The sequence below is a fragment of the Dunckerocampus dactyliophorus genome, chromosome 15 (genome assembly GCF_027744805.1).
Source record: "Dunckerocampus dactyliophorus isolate RoL2022-P2 chromosome 15, RoL_Ddac_1.1, whole genome shotgun sequence".
Classification (NCBI taxonomy): Eukaryota; Metazoa; Chordata; class Actinopteri; order Syngnathiformes; family Syngnathidae; genus Dunckerocampus; species Dunckerocampus dactyliophorus.
This window is the reverse complement of record NC_072833.1, coordinates 27,163,246-27,179,381: the sequence shown is the minus strand read 5'-3', so window position 1 is coordinate 27,179,381 and position 16,136 is coordinate 27,163,246. Positions and strand designations below refer to the sequence as shown.

At 41.4% G+C, this 16,136-nt stretch overlaps 1 protein-coding gene across 13 annotated transcripts in view; it reads right to left on the bottom strand.

The window, feature by feature from the left end:
• Positions 1–16,136, bottom strand: part of ppfia2 (PTPRF interacting protein alpha 2) — a 63,690-nt gene that overhangs the window by 21,450 nt on the left and 26,104 nt on the right. For all 13 annotated transcript variants that reach the window (XR_008573781.1, XM_054799891.1, XM_054799901.1 and 10 more), the window contains 5 exons: positions 3,601–3,702; positions 3,327–3,491; positions 1,430–1,504; positions 306–416; positions 9–230 (listed from right to left, as the gene is read on the bottom strand). Coding sequence is in view for 12 of the 13 variants with exons in the window: in XM_054799891.1 (XP_054655866.1) it covers positions 9–230; positions 306–416; positions 1,430–1,504; positions 3,327–3,491; positions 3,601–3,702 (675 nt within the window). In the remaining variant the exon portion in view is untranslated. The remainder of the gene's footprint in view (positions 1–8; positions 231–305; positions 417–1,429; positions 1,505–3,326; positions 3,492–3,600; positions 3,703–16,136) is intronic.

Below are 16,136 nucleotides of genomic sequence, written 5' to 3'. Positions count from 1 at the left end.
GTAAAGACCTCTTTAATGTCCCGCTGGTACTTGTTGTTCATCTCCTCCGACTTGATGAGGTCCTTGCGGGCCGTCTCCAGCTCCTGCTCCACCTCGGAGACGCGCGACGACAGCGAGGACATGCGCTCCTTCATCTGGGCCAGCTCGTAGTTCTGCTTCTCCAGCAGGTCCTGCAGCTCCACCACCTGGCTGGCCTCGCGGGCCGACTCCAGGGAGCCGTTGGACAGCCGCTGAGGGAGGGGACAGTACACGAGCACGTACGCCACGGACCACACGGCCACCTACAGCCAGAACAACGTACGCACCTTTCCGTGGACCTTCTGCTGAGCTTCTCCGCCCTCCGGGATGTCGTCGCCGCCGTCGCCCGACGCCACCTTTCTCTGGATGTGAGCATTCTGCTCGCGTAAGGCCACGATCTGCAGCAAGGGGGCGCACGCGCTGCTGTGAGTCACCGAGTTAGAGACGCCAATGATGTCACATGACTTCACATGACTGTTATTCATTTGGAAACGACAACAACATCTACAATAAAAACATGATTGCTACAACACGAGGAAGAAAAAAGAAGAAAAGAAAAGAAAAAGAAGTAAAAGAACAAGAAAATGACGAAGTCTGCGCTTCTGTAAAAGTCACAGATGATTTGAGGTCCACGGATCCAAAGGAAGCATAAAAGGATTATTAGTCAATAGGAAGATGATATACAGTACAAGATATACAATACAAATATGCCCATGAGTACCACGCAGGACTGCTGCTTCGGACAGCAAGAAAACAAAAACTGAATTTAAAAAATAAGTAAAAGTTCAAAAAAAGAAGAAAAAAAGCATCTTTTTCTAAAAGAAATACAGCGAAATTGATATGAATTAGGAAACGCCAGAATCTCAATCCAACTGCTGCTTCTGAGAAGACAAATCTATGTGTAATATTTGATGGATAAGGTAGTACTTGTAGTAGTACTAGTAGTACTAGTAGTAGTAAAGTATGCGAGGTGAATAAAGGTGTGTTTGGTCGCGTAGAAAGATAGAAAGATGAAATGTAATCATAGATCATAGTTCATGATTAGTATTTCTGTGTTCAATATCAGCATCATCATTCATGCAGGTGAGGATGAAAGATCACCAAGACGACATGATGAATGAATGAGATGAATGAATACATGAATGAACGAGATGAATGCAGAGCTGGCGTGTCTTTCATGTTGGCATCCTGCAACCAAAGCAGTCTTTTTGTTCTATCTTTGTCGCGGCGCGGCATCTGAGGCGTGGACGTGTCTATTTCCTGAAGCGGCGCCAAGGTCCAGCGGGTCGTCAGTCTGAGACGCCGACAGCCGTGCCGTTAACCTTTTGTCCCCCCTCCCCAATGGACTGCCCAACCTTCGGCCGTCAAGGACTTCAGGGTCTCGCCGATGTCCGACTTAAGGGTCTCTTACCTCCTGATTGGCTGCTGTAAGCTCCTCCTCCAAGGCGGACACCCTCTCCAACGACACCCGCAGTCTCTCCCTCACCTCAAACACAAACACAAATATTTCTTTTCATGGTTAACGCTTTACAAATGGCTAATGGCTAATGCTAGCTTTAGTGGTTCATGGCTCTTGTGGAAAGCTAACATTTGCTATTACCGGTATACCACTTTTCACTTTAGCGAACTAACAGCCAATTATATATATATATATATATATGTGATAGAAATATATAAAACTAGTGGGAATCCATCAAATTTGGACTTTCAAAACTTGTTTTAGCTGAAAGATCCAAGCTAGCGTTAGTCAGCAAATTACAAAAGGTAACATCAGCTAACTACAGTATAAACACAACAGTTTTTGGATCAAACTAGCATAAATCCATCAACTTATAACAATTTTTGGGGGGGATAAATCCATGTTTTTTTGGGACAAAGCAAGCATTAGCCAGCAAGATAAACTGGCTATTGGAGAAAGCTAACACACAATCATTTGTGGCTAAAGTTAGAGTTAAACCATTAAATTATAATGCGTTTTTTTGGACAAAACTAATGCAAATTCATGAATTTATTAGTCCAGGGTGTACCCTGCCTTTCGCCCAAAGTCAGCTGGGATAGGCTCCAGCATACCCTGCGACCCTAATGAGTAGAAGCGGCATAGGAAATGGATGGATGGATGGTTTACCATTTTTTTTTAAATGTTACTAGTAATCCACAATTTTTTTATAAAGCATTAGCCATCAAGATAAAATGGCTATTGTTCTCATTTTCGTTTAAGTACGGTTACACCACATTTTTTGCCTAAACTAGCATTATAAAACGGCTATTGGAGAAAGATAACATCTACTGGGTAAACTATAATCTTGTATGGCTAAAGATAGAGTTAAACCAATTAAATTATCCATCCATCCATCCATTTTCTATACCGCTTCTTCCTCATTAGGGTCGCGGGGGTATGCTGGAGCCTATCCCAGCTGACTTCGGGCGACAGGCAGGGTACACCCTGGACTGGTGTCCAGCCAATGGCAGGGCACATATAGACAAACACTCACATTCATACCTATGGACCATTTAGAGTCTCCAATGAAGCTAACATGCATGTTTTTGGAATGTGGGAGGAAGCCGGAGTACCCGGAGAAAACCCACGCACACACGGGGAGAACATGCAAACTCCACACAGAAATGCCCAAGGGAGAATCGAACCAAGGGAGAATCCAACCCAGGTCTTCCCGATCTCCAGGCTGTTACTGTGTTGGCCAACGTGCTAACCACTAGACCACCGTGCGGCCCCCAATTAAATTATGTTTTTTGGAAAAACTAACGCAAACTATTACTGTTTTTTTTATGTTGTAGTGTTAATCCCTCAAATTATAATGTTTTTTTTTCATAAACTAATGTTAATCCACTTTTTTGGGGCTAAACTAGCATGATAAAATGCCTATTGGAGACAGCTAACATCCACTAGCTAAACTATAATCTTGTCTGGCTAAAGTTAAAGCATTAAATTATAATTGTTTTAGGAAAAAATTAATGCAAATTATTACTATTTCTTGACATTGTAGTATTAATCCATCAAATTATAATGTCTTTTTTCTATAAATTGATAGATACTTTATTCATCATTATTTATGAATTATGGTTAAACCACTTTTTTTTGGCTAAACTAGCATTATAAAATGGCTATTAGAGAAAGCTAACATCCACAAGCTAACTATAACCTTATATTAAATTCTAATGTTTTCTAGGACTATCCACACGTTTAGACATTGTCGTGTTAATCCATCAGATGAAGATTATTTGTGTGGGGAAAGTTGGGAAAGGTCCGCTGTGGTGAGGTGACAGTGTTTGTGTTTGTGTTTTGCGTGCACCTTCTCGTCGAGGGCTTTGTGGTGCTCAAACAAGGACTTGAGGGCTTTGAGGACCTCCACCTCGCTGGAGACCCCCGAGGGCGACTGGGCCTGCCTCTTGACCACCGTCATGCGGAGGGAACGCTCGTGTCGTGACACCAGACACTCCAGATGCTCCAGCAGCAGCTGCGATCAAAGCGCATTGCTGCCTTCATCCAGTAGGTAGATCGTGGACCGCGCTAGCTAAAGCTAATTAGCGTGAATGTGATGCTATACTAACTCGGGCGGCGCTCACCCTGGTGTTGTTCCTCTCGGCCTTCAGCTCGGAGATCTCCTCTTCCTTCTCCAGCAGCTGCTCCCTGCAAGCGTTCAGCTCCTTGGTGAGCGCTGCAAACTCCTGACGGGGAAAAATAGCAACATGTTAGTTTGGCGTGGCGCCCCGAGTGCCTGCAAGTGGAATGCAATGCACTAAACCACTTCTGCTCCAGAAAAAAAGAAAAAAGAGCAGAACATGCTGATCTTTTCTACAAGATCAAGTCTTAAATACTCCCCTTCGGGACAAACCAGCTCAAACATCCAAGATTCAAAATCAGGCTGATGCTAGCATCACGCTGCATAACAAATTTTAGAAATAAATCATCCTTGGACTTTTCCAACACCACACGTCTACTGGGAATATTGCCTTCAACAGACTGTTCTGATCCCTCATTGACTTGATCCACATCACAGCACGGTGATCCGTCTCCACATCCAACTCCCGGCCCAGAAGGCAGGACTGCAGACTTTCCAGGGCCCATTTGATCGCCAGACCTTCCTTCTCTACCACAGAATACCTGGTCTCACGTGGCAGGAGTTTCCGGCTGAGATAAGCGATGAGTTTCAACTTCCTTTACAAAATGTAGCATAGTGAAACTACCAGATGCAAAGTTCCTTTTAAAAATGTAGCTTTGTTTGCCGGTAAAAGGTCCAAGTGAAACGTCGCCTGGCAGCTGTCAGCACACGTTAGTGTGGCAGCGACCTGTAGCTGACCTGCTGAAGCAGGAAGCACAATCACAAGCGGTTATCAAGCGGTTATCATCAACGTAGCCTTAATGCATTCAATTATGTTTTTATACAGCAAATCTCGCATTAGTCATGAAAATAAAAGTGCTGTTGGTCAAAGTTAGCATTAGCCAACACATTGTCGGAGAAAGCTAACATCAGCTAGCATGTTCTATATATTTTTATAGAGTTTCTATGAAGTAACCTTGTAATTGGTTTCTTTATATTAGAAGTAATTTGTCTTTATCGTTAATTCATTTTGGCCCCCAAAAAACCCTCCACAAAATAATGAAAAATGTTAATGAACGAATAAATAGGATGAATGGAAGTGAATTTTGGGCCATGCAGTCTGTGTGAGCGTGTTGAGTGTACAATGGCATGCTAATCAGCTGGTGTCGCTAGCAGCTTGGCTGCGACCCGACAGGGATCCGAGCCTACAGAAGCTGCTATTTATATCCTGCCTGCCCTTTCATTCGCACTGGAATCCCCATGCAGACGCTGCCAGAAACGCTAATTAAAAAGAGGAATGTGGGCAGCCCCTGACGTGTTCAGGACATCGTCTGAGGGATGTTGGAAGGAAGGAAGGAGGAAGGGAAAGACAGACGCTGTTGGGATGCGATGGTTAGCATGGAGGCTAGGCTACATCAGCATAAAACACACATCCTCAATCAAAGCTCATGACATGCCTCGGAGGCGGAGCATCCCAGCATCCCAGCATCCCACAACACTCCATCACCGTGGAAACACATCATCCCGGAGATCGGTTACCATAGCGAAGCATGTGACCTCTCAGCTCCGCTTTGCCGAGGCCACGTGATCGATGACATCGCATTCTCCCGCATTCTTAACGGAGGCAACTGGTGCTGGAATTTTACGCCGGCAGGAACTTCCTGGGCTTCATCCCATCACTGTCACATCCTTGAAAGGTCAATCAGGGCATTTCCCAGAACGCCAGAGAACTCAAGAGCTGAAAAACACTGGCATGTTCGGAATGACGTTGGAATGCTTTGAATCCACCACCAAATGTGGAAGTTGGAAGAATTTGCAGGAATAAATGGGAATTGGCCTCATGGAGAGTGTGGAATTACAGCAAAAGGGAATGTTTTGACACTGGAATGGTCTGAAAAATGCGGACCCTGGAAATATTTATTTTTGCTGGGAATTCTGGAGCCGTCAAAACCAGGAATTTTTGGAATGTGAAAGCTCGACGCCAACGTCCACTTTGTGCTGAATGTTTTCACGTGGGGAAGACTTAAATCACTTGACAAACGTCAAACCAGGAAGAAGTTTCAGGATCACAGGGAATTTACATTTCGGGGAAAAGTGGTGATTCGGGGGGCATGAAAAATTGTTCAACGGGATTTCCTGAAATTTGTTGAATGTTTTCTTGCTGGAATGACGAGTGTGGAAATTGGGAATGTTGTCAGCTCGTTTTCAATGGGAATTTTTGGGTGGGATAAAGTCGAATTTCAGGAAAACCTGTCATTTTTGGAATGAGGAAGCTGGATGCCCTGATTGTCTGGACTGAGAAGAATGTTCGGAATCCTTTTAGACATGTACAAGTACAACTTTTCAAAATCAAAGGGAATTTTTCTTACGGAAAATGTCAAATGACGGGAAAAGTGGCAATTTTGATGTCATGGAAAATTGTTAGCTGGGATTTCCTGAATGAGCTGAATGAAACCATTCCAGTGTCAAAACGATCGGTTGGAAAATGTCCAAGTAGTAAACGTTTTCAAGATGAAAGGCAATTGTCTTACGGAGAATTTGGAATTAAGGAAAAGTGGGGATTTTGGGGTCACGGAGAATTTGGAAATACCACTTCATTTTCAATGGGAATTTTTGGGTTGGGTAATGTGGGATTTCAAGAAAACCGGGAACTTTTATAATGAGGATAATTGGTACCCCAAATGTCTGGAATGTGCTGAATGTTTTGACGTCGGGTTTGTTTGACTCGCTTGCGAAACGTGGAAATTCTAATGGGAGTTCTGGGAAAAAATCAGGAATTTTTGGAATGAGTCGAAAAATGTGGAACTAGCAAGTGGACAAAAAGAAGAAGAAAAAACGCATTTTGGTGTCTAGTAAGATGTAACATTCCCACAATAAGTCCATATTAACATTCCCAACACATTCCTGGCAGCAGACTGGGATACGCTCCAAGGAAGTCAGTAAGTCATCTGTTACGCAACGAGGGCAGCTCCTGCCGATTGAAAGTCACAAATCCAACGTGGTGACACGGATGGATGATAAAGATGATGAAGAGGCCAGGAAGCTGAGCGGCCAATCGTCCACATCTCCATCTCCATCGCAGCAGCGCCAGGAGGGATATGGGAACGTTCCGTCATGAGAACGTATCATGTTGACTTTGTGTTTGGGAGTAAGCGGAACATGAAGGAGATGACGACGTTTTCCATGAAAGCTAAAAGAGAACAAACGGCCACCTTCAATTATTTAGCACCCTCACTCGCCGCTCTTTCTTCAACAAGCTCTCATGCAGACATTACACCGTCGGCCAAAAACACAGGACAACTGACCAAGAAAGCGAAATCAAAGAAAAAGAATCAGCTGGAATTACGAGAGAGAAAAGTTGTCATTTCACGAGAGCAACGTTGCAATACGGCGAAGACAAGCGGCGTCATCTCAGGATCCCGAAGTTGAAATATTCAACAAAGAAAAAAATGAAGGCATAATATTATAAATCAAAAATAAGGTTGTCATTTTTGGAAAATTAGCTTGTGGAAAAAGTTAAAATGTTACGAGAGAAGGTCCAACTATGATGGGAACAAATACATGACAAGAAGAAAGCTAAAATTGTTGGAAAAAAAGGTTATGAGAATAGTCCAAATATTAAGAGAAAAAGAAGAAGAAACGTGTCATACGAGAAAAAATAATATGTTAGTAGCACTGAGCTCCAGTGGTAAAGAAACATGTCACACTACTTTGAGGACAAATTTACATTTACAGGACATTTTAGTATCATAAAGTTGAAATATGAAAGAAAAAAAGACTTTTTACATTATGAACCAAAACAACAAATAAAGTTGTCATTTTTGGAAAATTAGCTTGCGGAAAAAATGATAATGTTTCAAGAAAAAGTCCAAATATCAGAATAAAGACAAAAAAGTCTTTTAATATGAGGAAAAATAATATCGTTTTAGTAGCACAAGAGTTGAAATATTCGAAGCTGACACGCATTGAGACTTCTTGAGCATATTTACAGTAGAAAATATCAAAGTGGCCATGTTGCATCTTCATTTTCCACTATGTTAAAAGGTTTGGACACACCTGTACTCATGTATCCCCTCAAGCAGCTGAGAGGGTCATGTGACCGCAGTGGGCGGTCCTGATGTGGTCCCATGTGGATCACAGTGTGTGTTTGCAGGGCCTTCAACTCAGCGCTTAACCTGCAGATGTTTGGGTTTTTTCCCCTGCCGGCTTGCCGCGTGCGTGGCTGCGAGCGCACCTGTGTCTGCGAGCGCACCTGTGTCTGCGAGCGCACCTGTGTCTGCGTGCTAAATAATGCACGGCATTCTTTAAAATACCTTTACAGTTGAGTTTGGACTGAATTATTCACGGAGCCGCTTGAAATGACGAGCGAGTGTCACGACAGCCGCGGCACTCGTCCATGCGAGGCTAGGCCAGGCTGGATGCTTCCTGGGCCGTGCAGGACCTAAATGAATCTATTAGAGGGCGCCGGGATGCAACAGGAGTGTTCAGATTTGCCCCACTCTGCAAGCCGTTCTCAAAAAAATACAGTTTGCACACGGATGAAAGGCTGAAACCATGAAATACTTTACCATACTTTTGGGTGTGGATAGCCCTTTCATTTGTACTTCAAACATATCAACATAAACCCTTAAACACAAAGGCTACGCGCTTTCATGTTTTGCATTTTGTTCCCTTACGGTACCCAAAAAGAGCCGATCCGTGACCTCAAAGTCGAGGTACGTACCGAACCGTAACATAAGCACCGACGCCAGTGACGAGCCAGTCAAAACTACATGAAGAAAAAAGCCGATTTTATTTGCCTCTTTTTTCCCTTATAGTTCCATAAGCCCTTTCTCTTCCTTGGGTGTGGCACAGCAGAATTGGCTGCGACAGATCCCCGTTTCCATGGCAACCTCTGAAGGAAGCCCAAAGCTTTTTGTTTTTGTGGTTGCCACACACACTCCCTCCACTCCCCCTAGCGGGTGCGGTGTGGTGGGGGTTTAGGCGCTTGGCACTCCAGCTGAGCTGTCAGCTCACATCTGACATCGACGTGACGTTGCTGCTGCCGCCGCCGATGGAGAACCCTTCCAGAACCACGCTGTACTTCCTCCAAGCTGGGGGCATCAGATTGGCAATTAGGCTTGCGTTGCAGACAATCACACTCAGTGACATCTCCTGGCAAAAGCTCGTTAGTCCCTCTCAAACGGACTCTTTGTCTTTGCAAATAGTCTTCCGGCACATGTGCCATGCCTAATAAGACATTGATCCGGATCAATATGTCCATCAACCGGAGCCGAAAGTAACGAATCCATTTGTTTTATATGCCTGCTGCACTTCCACGTCACGTTTCTGGTCAACACCACTGCTAGCGGCTGCACAGCAGGGGAAAATCACATTGCCATAATACTGCAGTAACACTTTCCGGGTGTGTTTTCATGCACAGTAACCCCTCCTTTATGGCGCTCAATTGGTTCCCGACCAGATCCCATAAGTGAAGTAGGATTCAGTATTAATAAATGGAATACGTTCCTAGTTATGGCATAAAAAACCTGTTTACAATCTTCTAAGTACACTTTATTAGTAGTACACTTTATACACACATGATTAGAGCCCTCTAGACATGAAACAACACCCCTATAGTTTCACCTTTACATTTGTATTACCCAATACAGTAGGCACGATCGGAGACAAGAAGACATATTAAACATAAACATGACAACAGACTCACACCTTAACAGTTCCTTGTTGTTTTTGTGGCCAGCAGGCTTCCCTGCAGCTTTAAATGGCTTTACACTGGTATGAGCTAATATAGTAGACAGAATAAGAGTGAATAAGCCATGGAAGATGTAAATAAACCCCTGCTCGAGCAGTGTCACAGTAAATGTGTCCCCCCAGGGCAGTGGTCCCCAACCTTTCTGGACCCATGGACGGGCTCTCGTTATTTATTCATTTACTATGTATTGTGTAAAAGTAAGACGGGAACAACATCAAATTAAAAGCACAGAATGAATACAGAGCCACCATCCAACGGGAGAAGCCTGGAGTTTGTTTTTCAGCAAGAAGATTACAATGTCGCTGTTTGATGTGCGTCCTAACAGGCTGCTAGCACGAATGAACTGACCGGACAAATATTTCCATGAGCACTCAATGAGGTCATCAGAGCTTTATGCATTCCCACATAGTATCAGCATTTGGGAGCAAATATGAGGTGAAAGAGAAAGAGTAAAAATACAGTATAGTAGTCTATCTGTGCAGCATGGGACAAAGTCACATGGTGCGTTCAAGGGCCGTCCAACAAAGAGGGATGGCTCAACACTCCCAGCATACAGTAAGCATGCAAAAGCTGTGGGATAATGGCCAATATTTCCAAAATTGATATCAATTTACATCAAATTTGATGTGTTTTTATTTATTTAATTTTACTAACAGGCCGTATTCACCAAACAGTGATCATTTATTCATGAATTTATTTTTAAAAACGTGAGGGAGAGATAATCAAACTGTGATATTGTGAGGGGTTATTGTACATTTTTTGCTCAGTAATGAATAACTTAAGTAAAAGTACTTACCAAAAGTATAAAAAGAGCTATTCAATGACAGAGCCACCAATGATGGGGATCCAGAGCAGTTTAGCGCCGGATAAACGAGGCAAGCAGATGGATGGCCACCTCCTCCAGGACTTTTGGTGTCCTTTCATGACGTTCTTCCAATTAGCCTGAGAGCCAGGGTGACATCGGAGCAGGAACAATCGGAAGCCTGAGGAGCTCCAATAATCAAAGCACCTCCCATGCGGACATTTTCCTTGAACCCCCCTGGATGTGACTTTCATTTACCCCTTCAGGTCCCGAGAGGACAAAAAAAAACAGATTGATATTTTCTTCACCTTCTTTTCCGCTCAAATCCCTTAATCAACTTCAGTTCTAATCAAAAGTACCCAATATGTAAATATTTGTATGATATTAACCCTTTAAATGTACGTTTCATCCAATGATGTCACTGTTTTGGCTTTGAAAAATACACACAATGTTCATTATTTTCCATATAATACACGGGGGCTCCATGTCAAAGGTCAGGCTCAACTACATCGTGGATATTTATTTTGATATATTTATATACAGTTCTACTAGCGCTGTCATAAATAGCACGTAAAAACGGTGGTAACTGATTTATTTCATTAAGTATGTAAACATTTTTAGCGGAATTAGCGCACGCACACCATGTCATGCAACAGCAGCGTAACTCCATACCATAGATGTATGTGATTCCATACCATAGATGTATGTGATTCCATACCATAGATGTATGTGATTCCATACCATAGATGTATGTGATTCCGTATCATAGATGTATGTGATTCCGTATCATAGATGTATGTGATTCCGTATCATAGATGTATGTGATTCCATACCATAGATGTATGTGATTCCGTATCATAGATGTATGTGATTCCATACCATAGATGTATGTGATTCCATACCATAGATGTATGTGATTCCATACCATAGATGTATGTGATTCCGTATCATAGATGTATGTGATTCCGTACCATAGATGTATGTGATTCCATATCATAGATGTATGTGATTCCATATCATAGATGTATGTGATTCCATACCATAGATGTATGTGATTCCATACCATAGATGTATGTGATTCCATACCATAGATGTATGTGATTCCGTATCATAGATGTATGTGATTCCGTATCATAGATGTATGTGATTCCGTATCATAGATGTATGTGATTCCATACCATAGATGTATGTGATTCCGTATCATAGATGTATGTGATTCCATACCATAGATGTATGTGATTCCATACCATAGATGTATGTGATTCCATACCATAGATGTATGTGATTCCGTATCATAGATGTATGTGATTCCATACCATAGATGTATGTGATTCCGTATCATAGATGTATGTGATTCCGTACCATAGATGTATGTGATTCCATACCATAGATGTATGTGATTCCATATCATAGATGTATGTGATTCCGTATCATAGATGTATGTGATTCCATACCATAGATGTATGTGATTCCATACCATAGATGTATGTGATTCCGTATCATAGATGTATGTGATTCCGTATCATAGATGTAGGTGATTCCGTATCATAGATGTATGTGATTCCATATCATAGATGTATGTGATTCCGTATCATAGATGTATGTGATTCCGTATCATAGATGTATGTGATTCCATACCATAGATGTATGTGATTCCGTATCATAGATGTATGTGATTCCGTATCATAGATGTATGTGATTCCGTATCATAGATGTATGTGATTCCGTACCATAGATGTATGTGATTCCATACCATAGATGTATGTGATTCCGTATCATAGATGTATGTGATTCCGTATCATAGATGTATGTGATTCCATACCATAGATGTATGTGATTCCGTATCATAGATGTATGTGATTCCGTACCATAGATGTATGTGATTCCATATCATAGATGTATGTGATTCCGTATCATAGATGTATGTGATTCCATACCATAGATGTATGTGATTCCATACCATAGATGTATGTGATTCCGTATCATAGATGTATGTGATTCCGTACCATAGATGTAGGTGATTCCGTATCATAGATGTATGTGATTCCGTATCATAGATGTATGTGATTCCGTATCATAGATGTATGTGATTCCGTATCATAGATGTATGTGATTCCGTATCATAGATGTATGTGATTCCGTATCATAGATGTATGTGATTCCATATCATAGATGTATGTGATTCCGTACCATAGATGTATGTGATTCCGTATCATAGATGTATGTGATTCCATATCATAGATGTATGTGATTCCATACCATAGATGTATGTGATTCCATACCATAGATGTATGTGATTCCGTATCATAGATGTATGTGATTCCATACCATAGATGTATGTGATTCCGTATCATAGATGTATGTGATTCCATATCATAGATGTATGTGATTCCGTATCATAGATGTATGTGATTCCATACCATAGATGTATGTGATTCCATACCATAGATGTATGTGATTCCGTATCATAGATGTATGTGATTCCGTATCATAGATGTAGGTGATTCCGTATCATAGATGTATGTGATTCCGTATCATAGATGTATGTGATTCCGTATCATAGATGTATGTGATTCCGTATCATAGATGTATGTGATTCCGTATCATAGATGTATGTGATTCCGTACCATAGATGTATGTGATTCCATACCATAGATGTATGTGATTCCATACCATAGATGTATGTGATTCCATATCATAGATGTATGTGATTCCGTATCATAGATGTATGTGATTCCATACCATAGATGTATGTGATTCCGTATCATAGATGTATGTGATTCCGTATCATAGATGTATGTGATTCCGTATCATAGATGTATGTGATTCCGTATCATAGATGTATGTGATTCCGTATCATAGATGTATGTGATTCCGTATCATAGATGTAGGTGAATCCGTATCATAGATGTATGTGATTCCGTATCATAGATGTATGTGATTCCGTATCATAGATGTATGTGATTCCGTATCATAGATGTATGTGATTCCGTACCATAGATGTATGTGATTCCATACCATAGATGTATGTGATTCCATACCATAGATGTATGTGATTCCATATCATAGATGTATGTGATTCCGTATCATAGATGTATGTGATTCCATACCATAGATGTATGTGATTCCATACCATAGATGTATGTGATTCCGTATCATAGATGTATGTGATTCCGTATCATAGATGTAGGTGATTCCGTATCATAGATGTATGTGATTCCGTATCATAGATGTATGTGATTCCGTATCATAGATGTATGTGATTCCGTATCATAGATGTATGTGATTCCGTATCATAGATGTATGTGATTCCATATCATAGATGTATGTGATTCCATACCATAGATGTATGTGATTCCGTATCATAGATGTATGTGATTCCATATCATAGATGTATGTGATTCCGTATCATAGATGTATGTGATTCCGTACCATAGATGTATGTGATTCCGTATCATAGATGTATGTGATTCCGTATCATAGATGTATGTGATTCCGTACCATAGATGTATGTGATTCCGTACCATAGATGTATGTGATTCCATACCATAGATGTATGTGATTCCGTACCATAGATGTATGTGATTCCGTATCATAGATGTATGTGATTCCATGTCATAGATGTATGTGATTCCGTATCATAGATGTATGTGATTCCATACCATAGATGTATGTGATTCCATACCATAGATGTATGTGATTCCATACCATAGATGTATGTGATTCCGTATCATAGATGTATGTGATTCCGTATCATAGATGTATGTGATTCCATACCATAGATGTATGTGATTCCGTATCATAGATGTATGTGATTCCGTATCATAGATGTATGTGATTCCATATCATAGATGTATGTGATTCCATACCATAGATGTATGTGATTCCGTATCATAGATGTATGTGATTCCGTATCATAGATGTATGTGATTCCGTATCATAGATGTATGTGATTCCATACCATAGATGTATGTGATTCCATACCATAGATGTATGTGATTCCGTATCATAGATGTAGGTGATTCCGTATCATAGATGTATGTGATTCCGTATCATAGATGTATGTGATTCCGTACCATAGATATATGTGATTCCATACCATAGATGTATGTGATTCCGTACCATAGATGTATGTGATTCCGTACCATAGATATATGTGATTCCATACCATAGATGTATGTGATTCCGTACCATAGATATATGTGATTCCGTATCATAGATATATGTGATTCCGTATCATAGATGTATGTGATTCCGTATCATAGATGTGTCTCCCACTCACAAACACATCTCTAGTCCTCCTTGGAACGACACTTTTCACACAGGACACCCACGAGGTGCGTTCAGGGGCACTCGGAACATCCCAACTTTTTCAAATCATTTTTCTTGATGATGCGTGTATGTAAAGAGAAAGACAGCCACTGGATATTCTTATCACTGACCATCGCAACTCGTACTGCGGAAGTACATGTCTCTGCATTGAACCTATTAATAACAGGGCTATTAATAACAGGGCTATTAATAACAGGGTTATTAATAGGTTATTAATAGGTTAAAGCGTGATTCCAATGTTCTGCTACTGTTACAGACACGGGTGTTCTAGATTTTCACACACGTGTGCTATCTTTCAGCATGACTTCAATTCTCTGTTTCTTTCGGAGCTCTTGGTAGATGCAAACATAGAAAATTGTGTCCCGTCATTTATCTTTTTGCTAAAAAAAAACACCATAAAAAGGGCATATTCCACACATTTGCAAACGAGATGAATCATGATTAATTCATTTGTAAATTGCCATTAATTTCATTAAAATTTTTAACCACTTGTCAGCCATAATTTCTATACATTTTATTGTATTATGTATATTTAAATAATTTTATGTTTATTCATTTGAAATATTTATTTAGAAAGAATTCAGTCCTTTTTTTATTTATTTGAAATACATACAGTATGTTCCACTTTCCTTTTAATCAAGATATTTGCAAATAACACATGTTAGAGTTGTATTTCTAATGCCGTTTTACCCAAGGTTATCACAGCGTCAGAATGTGCCCGCTTAGTCTGTTGGCTGTTGTCCTATGAAGCGTGCAGGTGCTGAAAGCAATGCACAGGGTGAACCCTCTTGCTGCCTGTTTGGAAAGCAGACACGCGTGCACACGGCAAAATGATCCACTTCTTTTTCACTGGTCATTATTTACCTTTATCCTTTATTTATTTATCCATTATCACTCGTTATGTCCCATTTTGTTACAGCACATCCAAATCCTGCCAAGGGGGCCAGAGACCATAACATTCCCGCGTGTCCTTGGCTTTCTGGACCATGTCTGGCTAATTAAGTTCCTCTCTCTTTTGTCTATTGATCGCCCGCTGTCGTCTTTCAATCTGTGCTAAAGGTCACGTAGGACGCCGTGGCTAAAAGACCAAAACCACATTTCAGAAGTGCCGCAGAGGCGGTGTAATTGAACATAGCCGGAATTTTATTACCCTTACATTATTCACAAGGGTTGCAGCGGTGAGGGGGGTTGTAATAACACTGCAACACAGCAGCCTGCTGAGGGCAACAAACACAACGCTCTTCCTTTCTGATGGCTTCAACTTCATCCATCCATGAAGTCCTGGAGGTCTGGAGGTGTTTTAGTGTTGACTTCATGTCGAACCGGACCAGACACCACCCCGGCGCTCCATTTTACGACGCAAAAATGAGCAATAAAATAAAACAGCCGAGGAGGAGCGAGGCATATTTCCACCCCCCACCCGTGCTCTCATCACGGCACAGCTCAATAAAGTCTTCATGGACTGTGCCTCTGGCGGCCATCTTGAATGACCAGCCTGACCGTGAGCACGCTGTTCCTGACAAGTATTCCTGCTGCCTAATTAGCAGGAACACTGTCCAAGACACGGCCATGTTCCAGGACAACCTAGCGTGTTCCTGGACATCCCTGTGGCGTCGTGTACTTGGGTGTTGTTCCAGGGATGACTTGGCCTGCTCCTTGACATGCCACCGCTTGG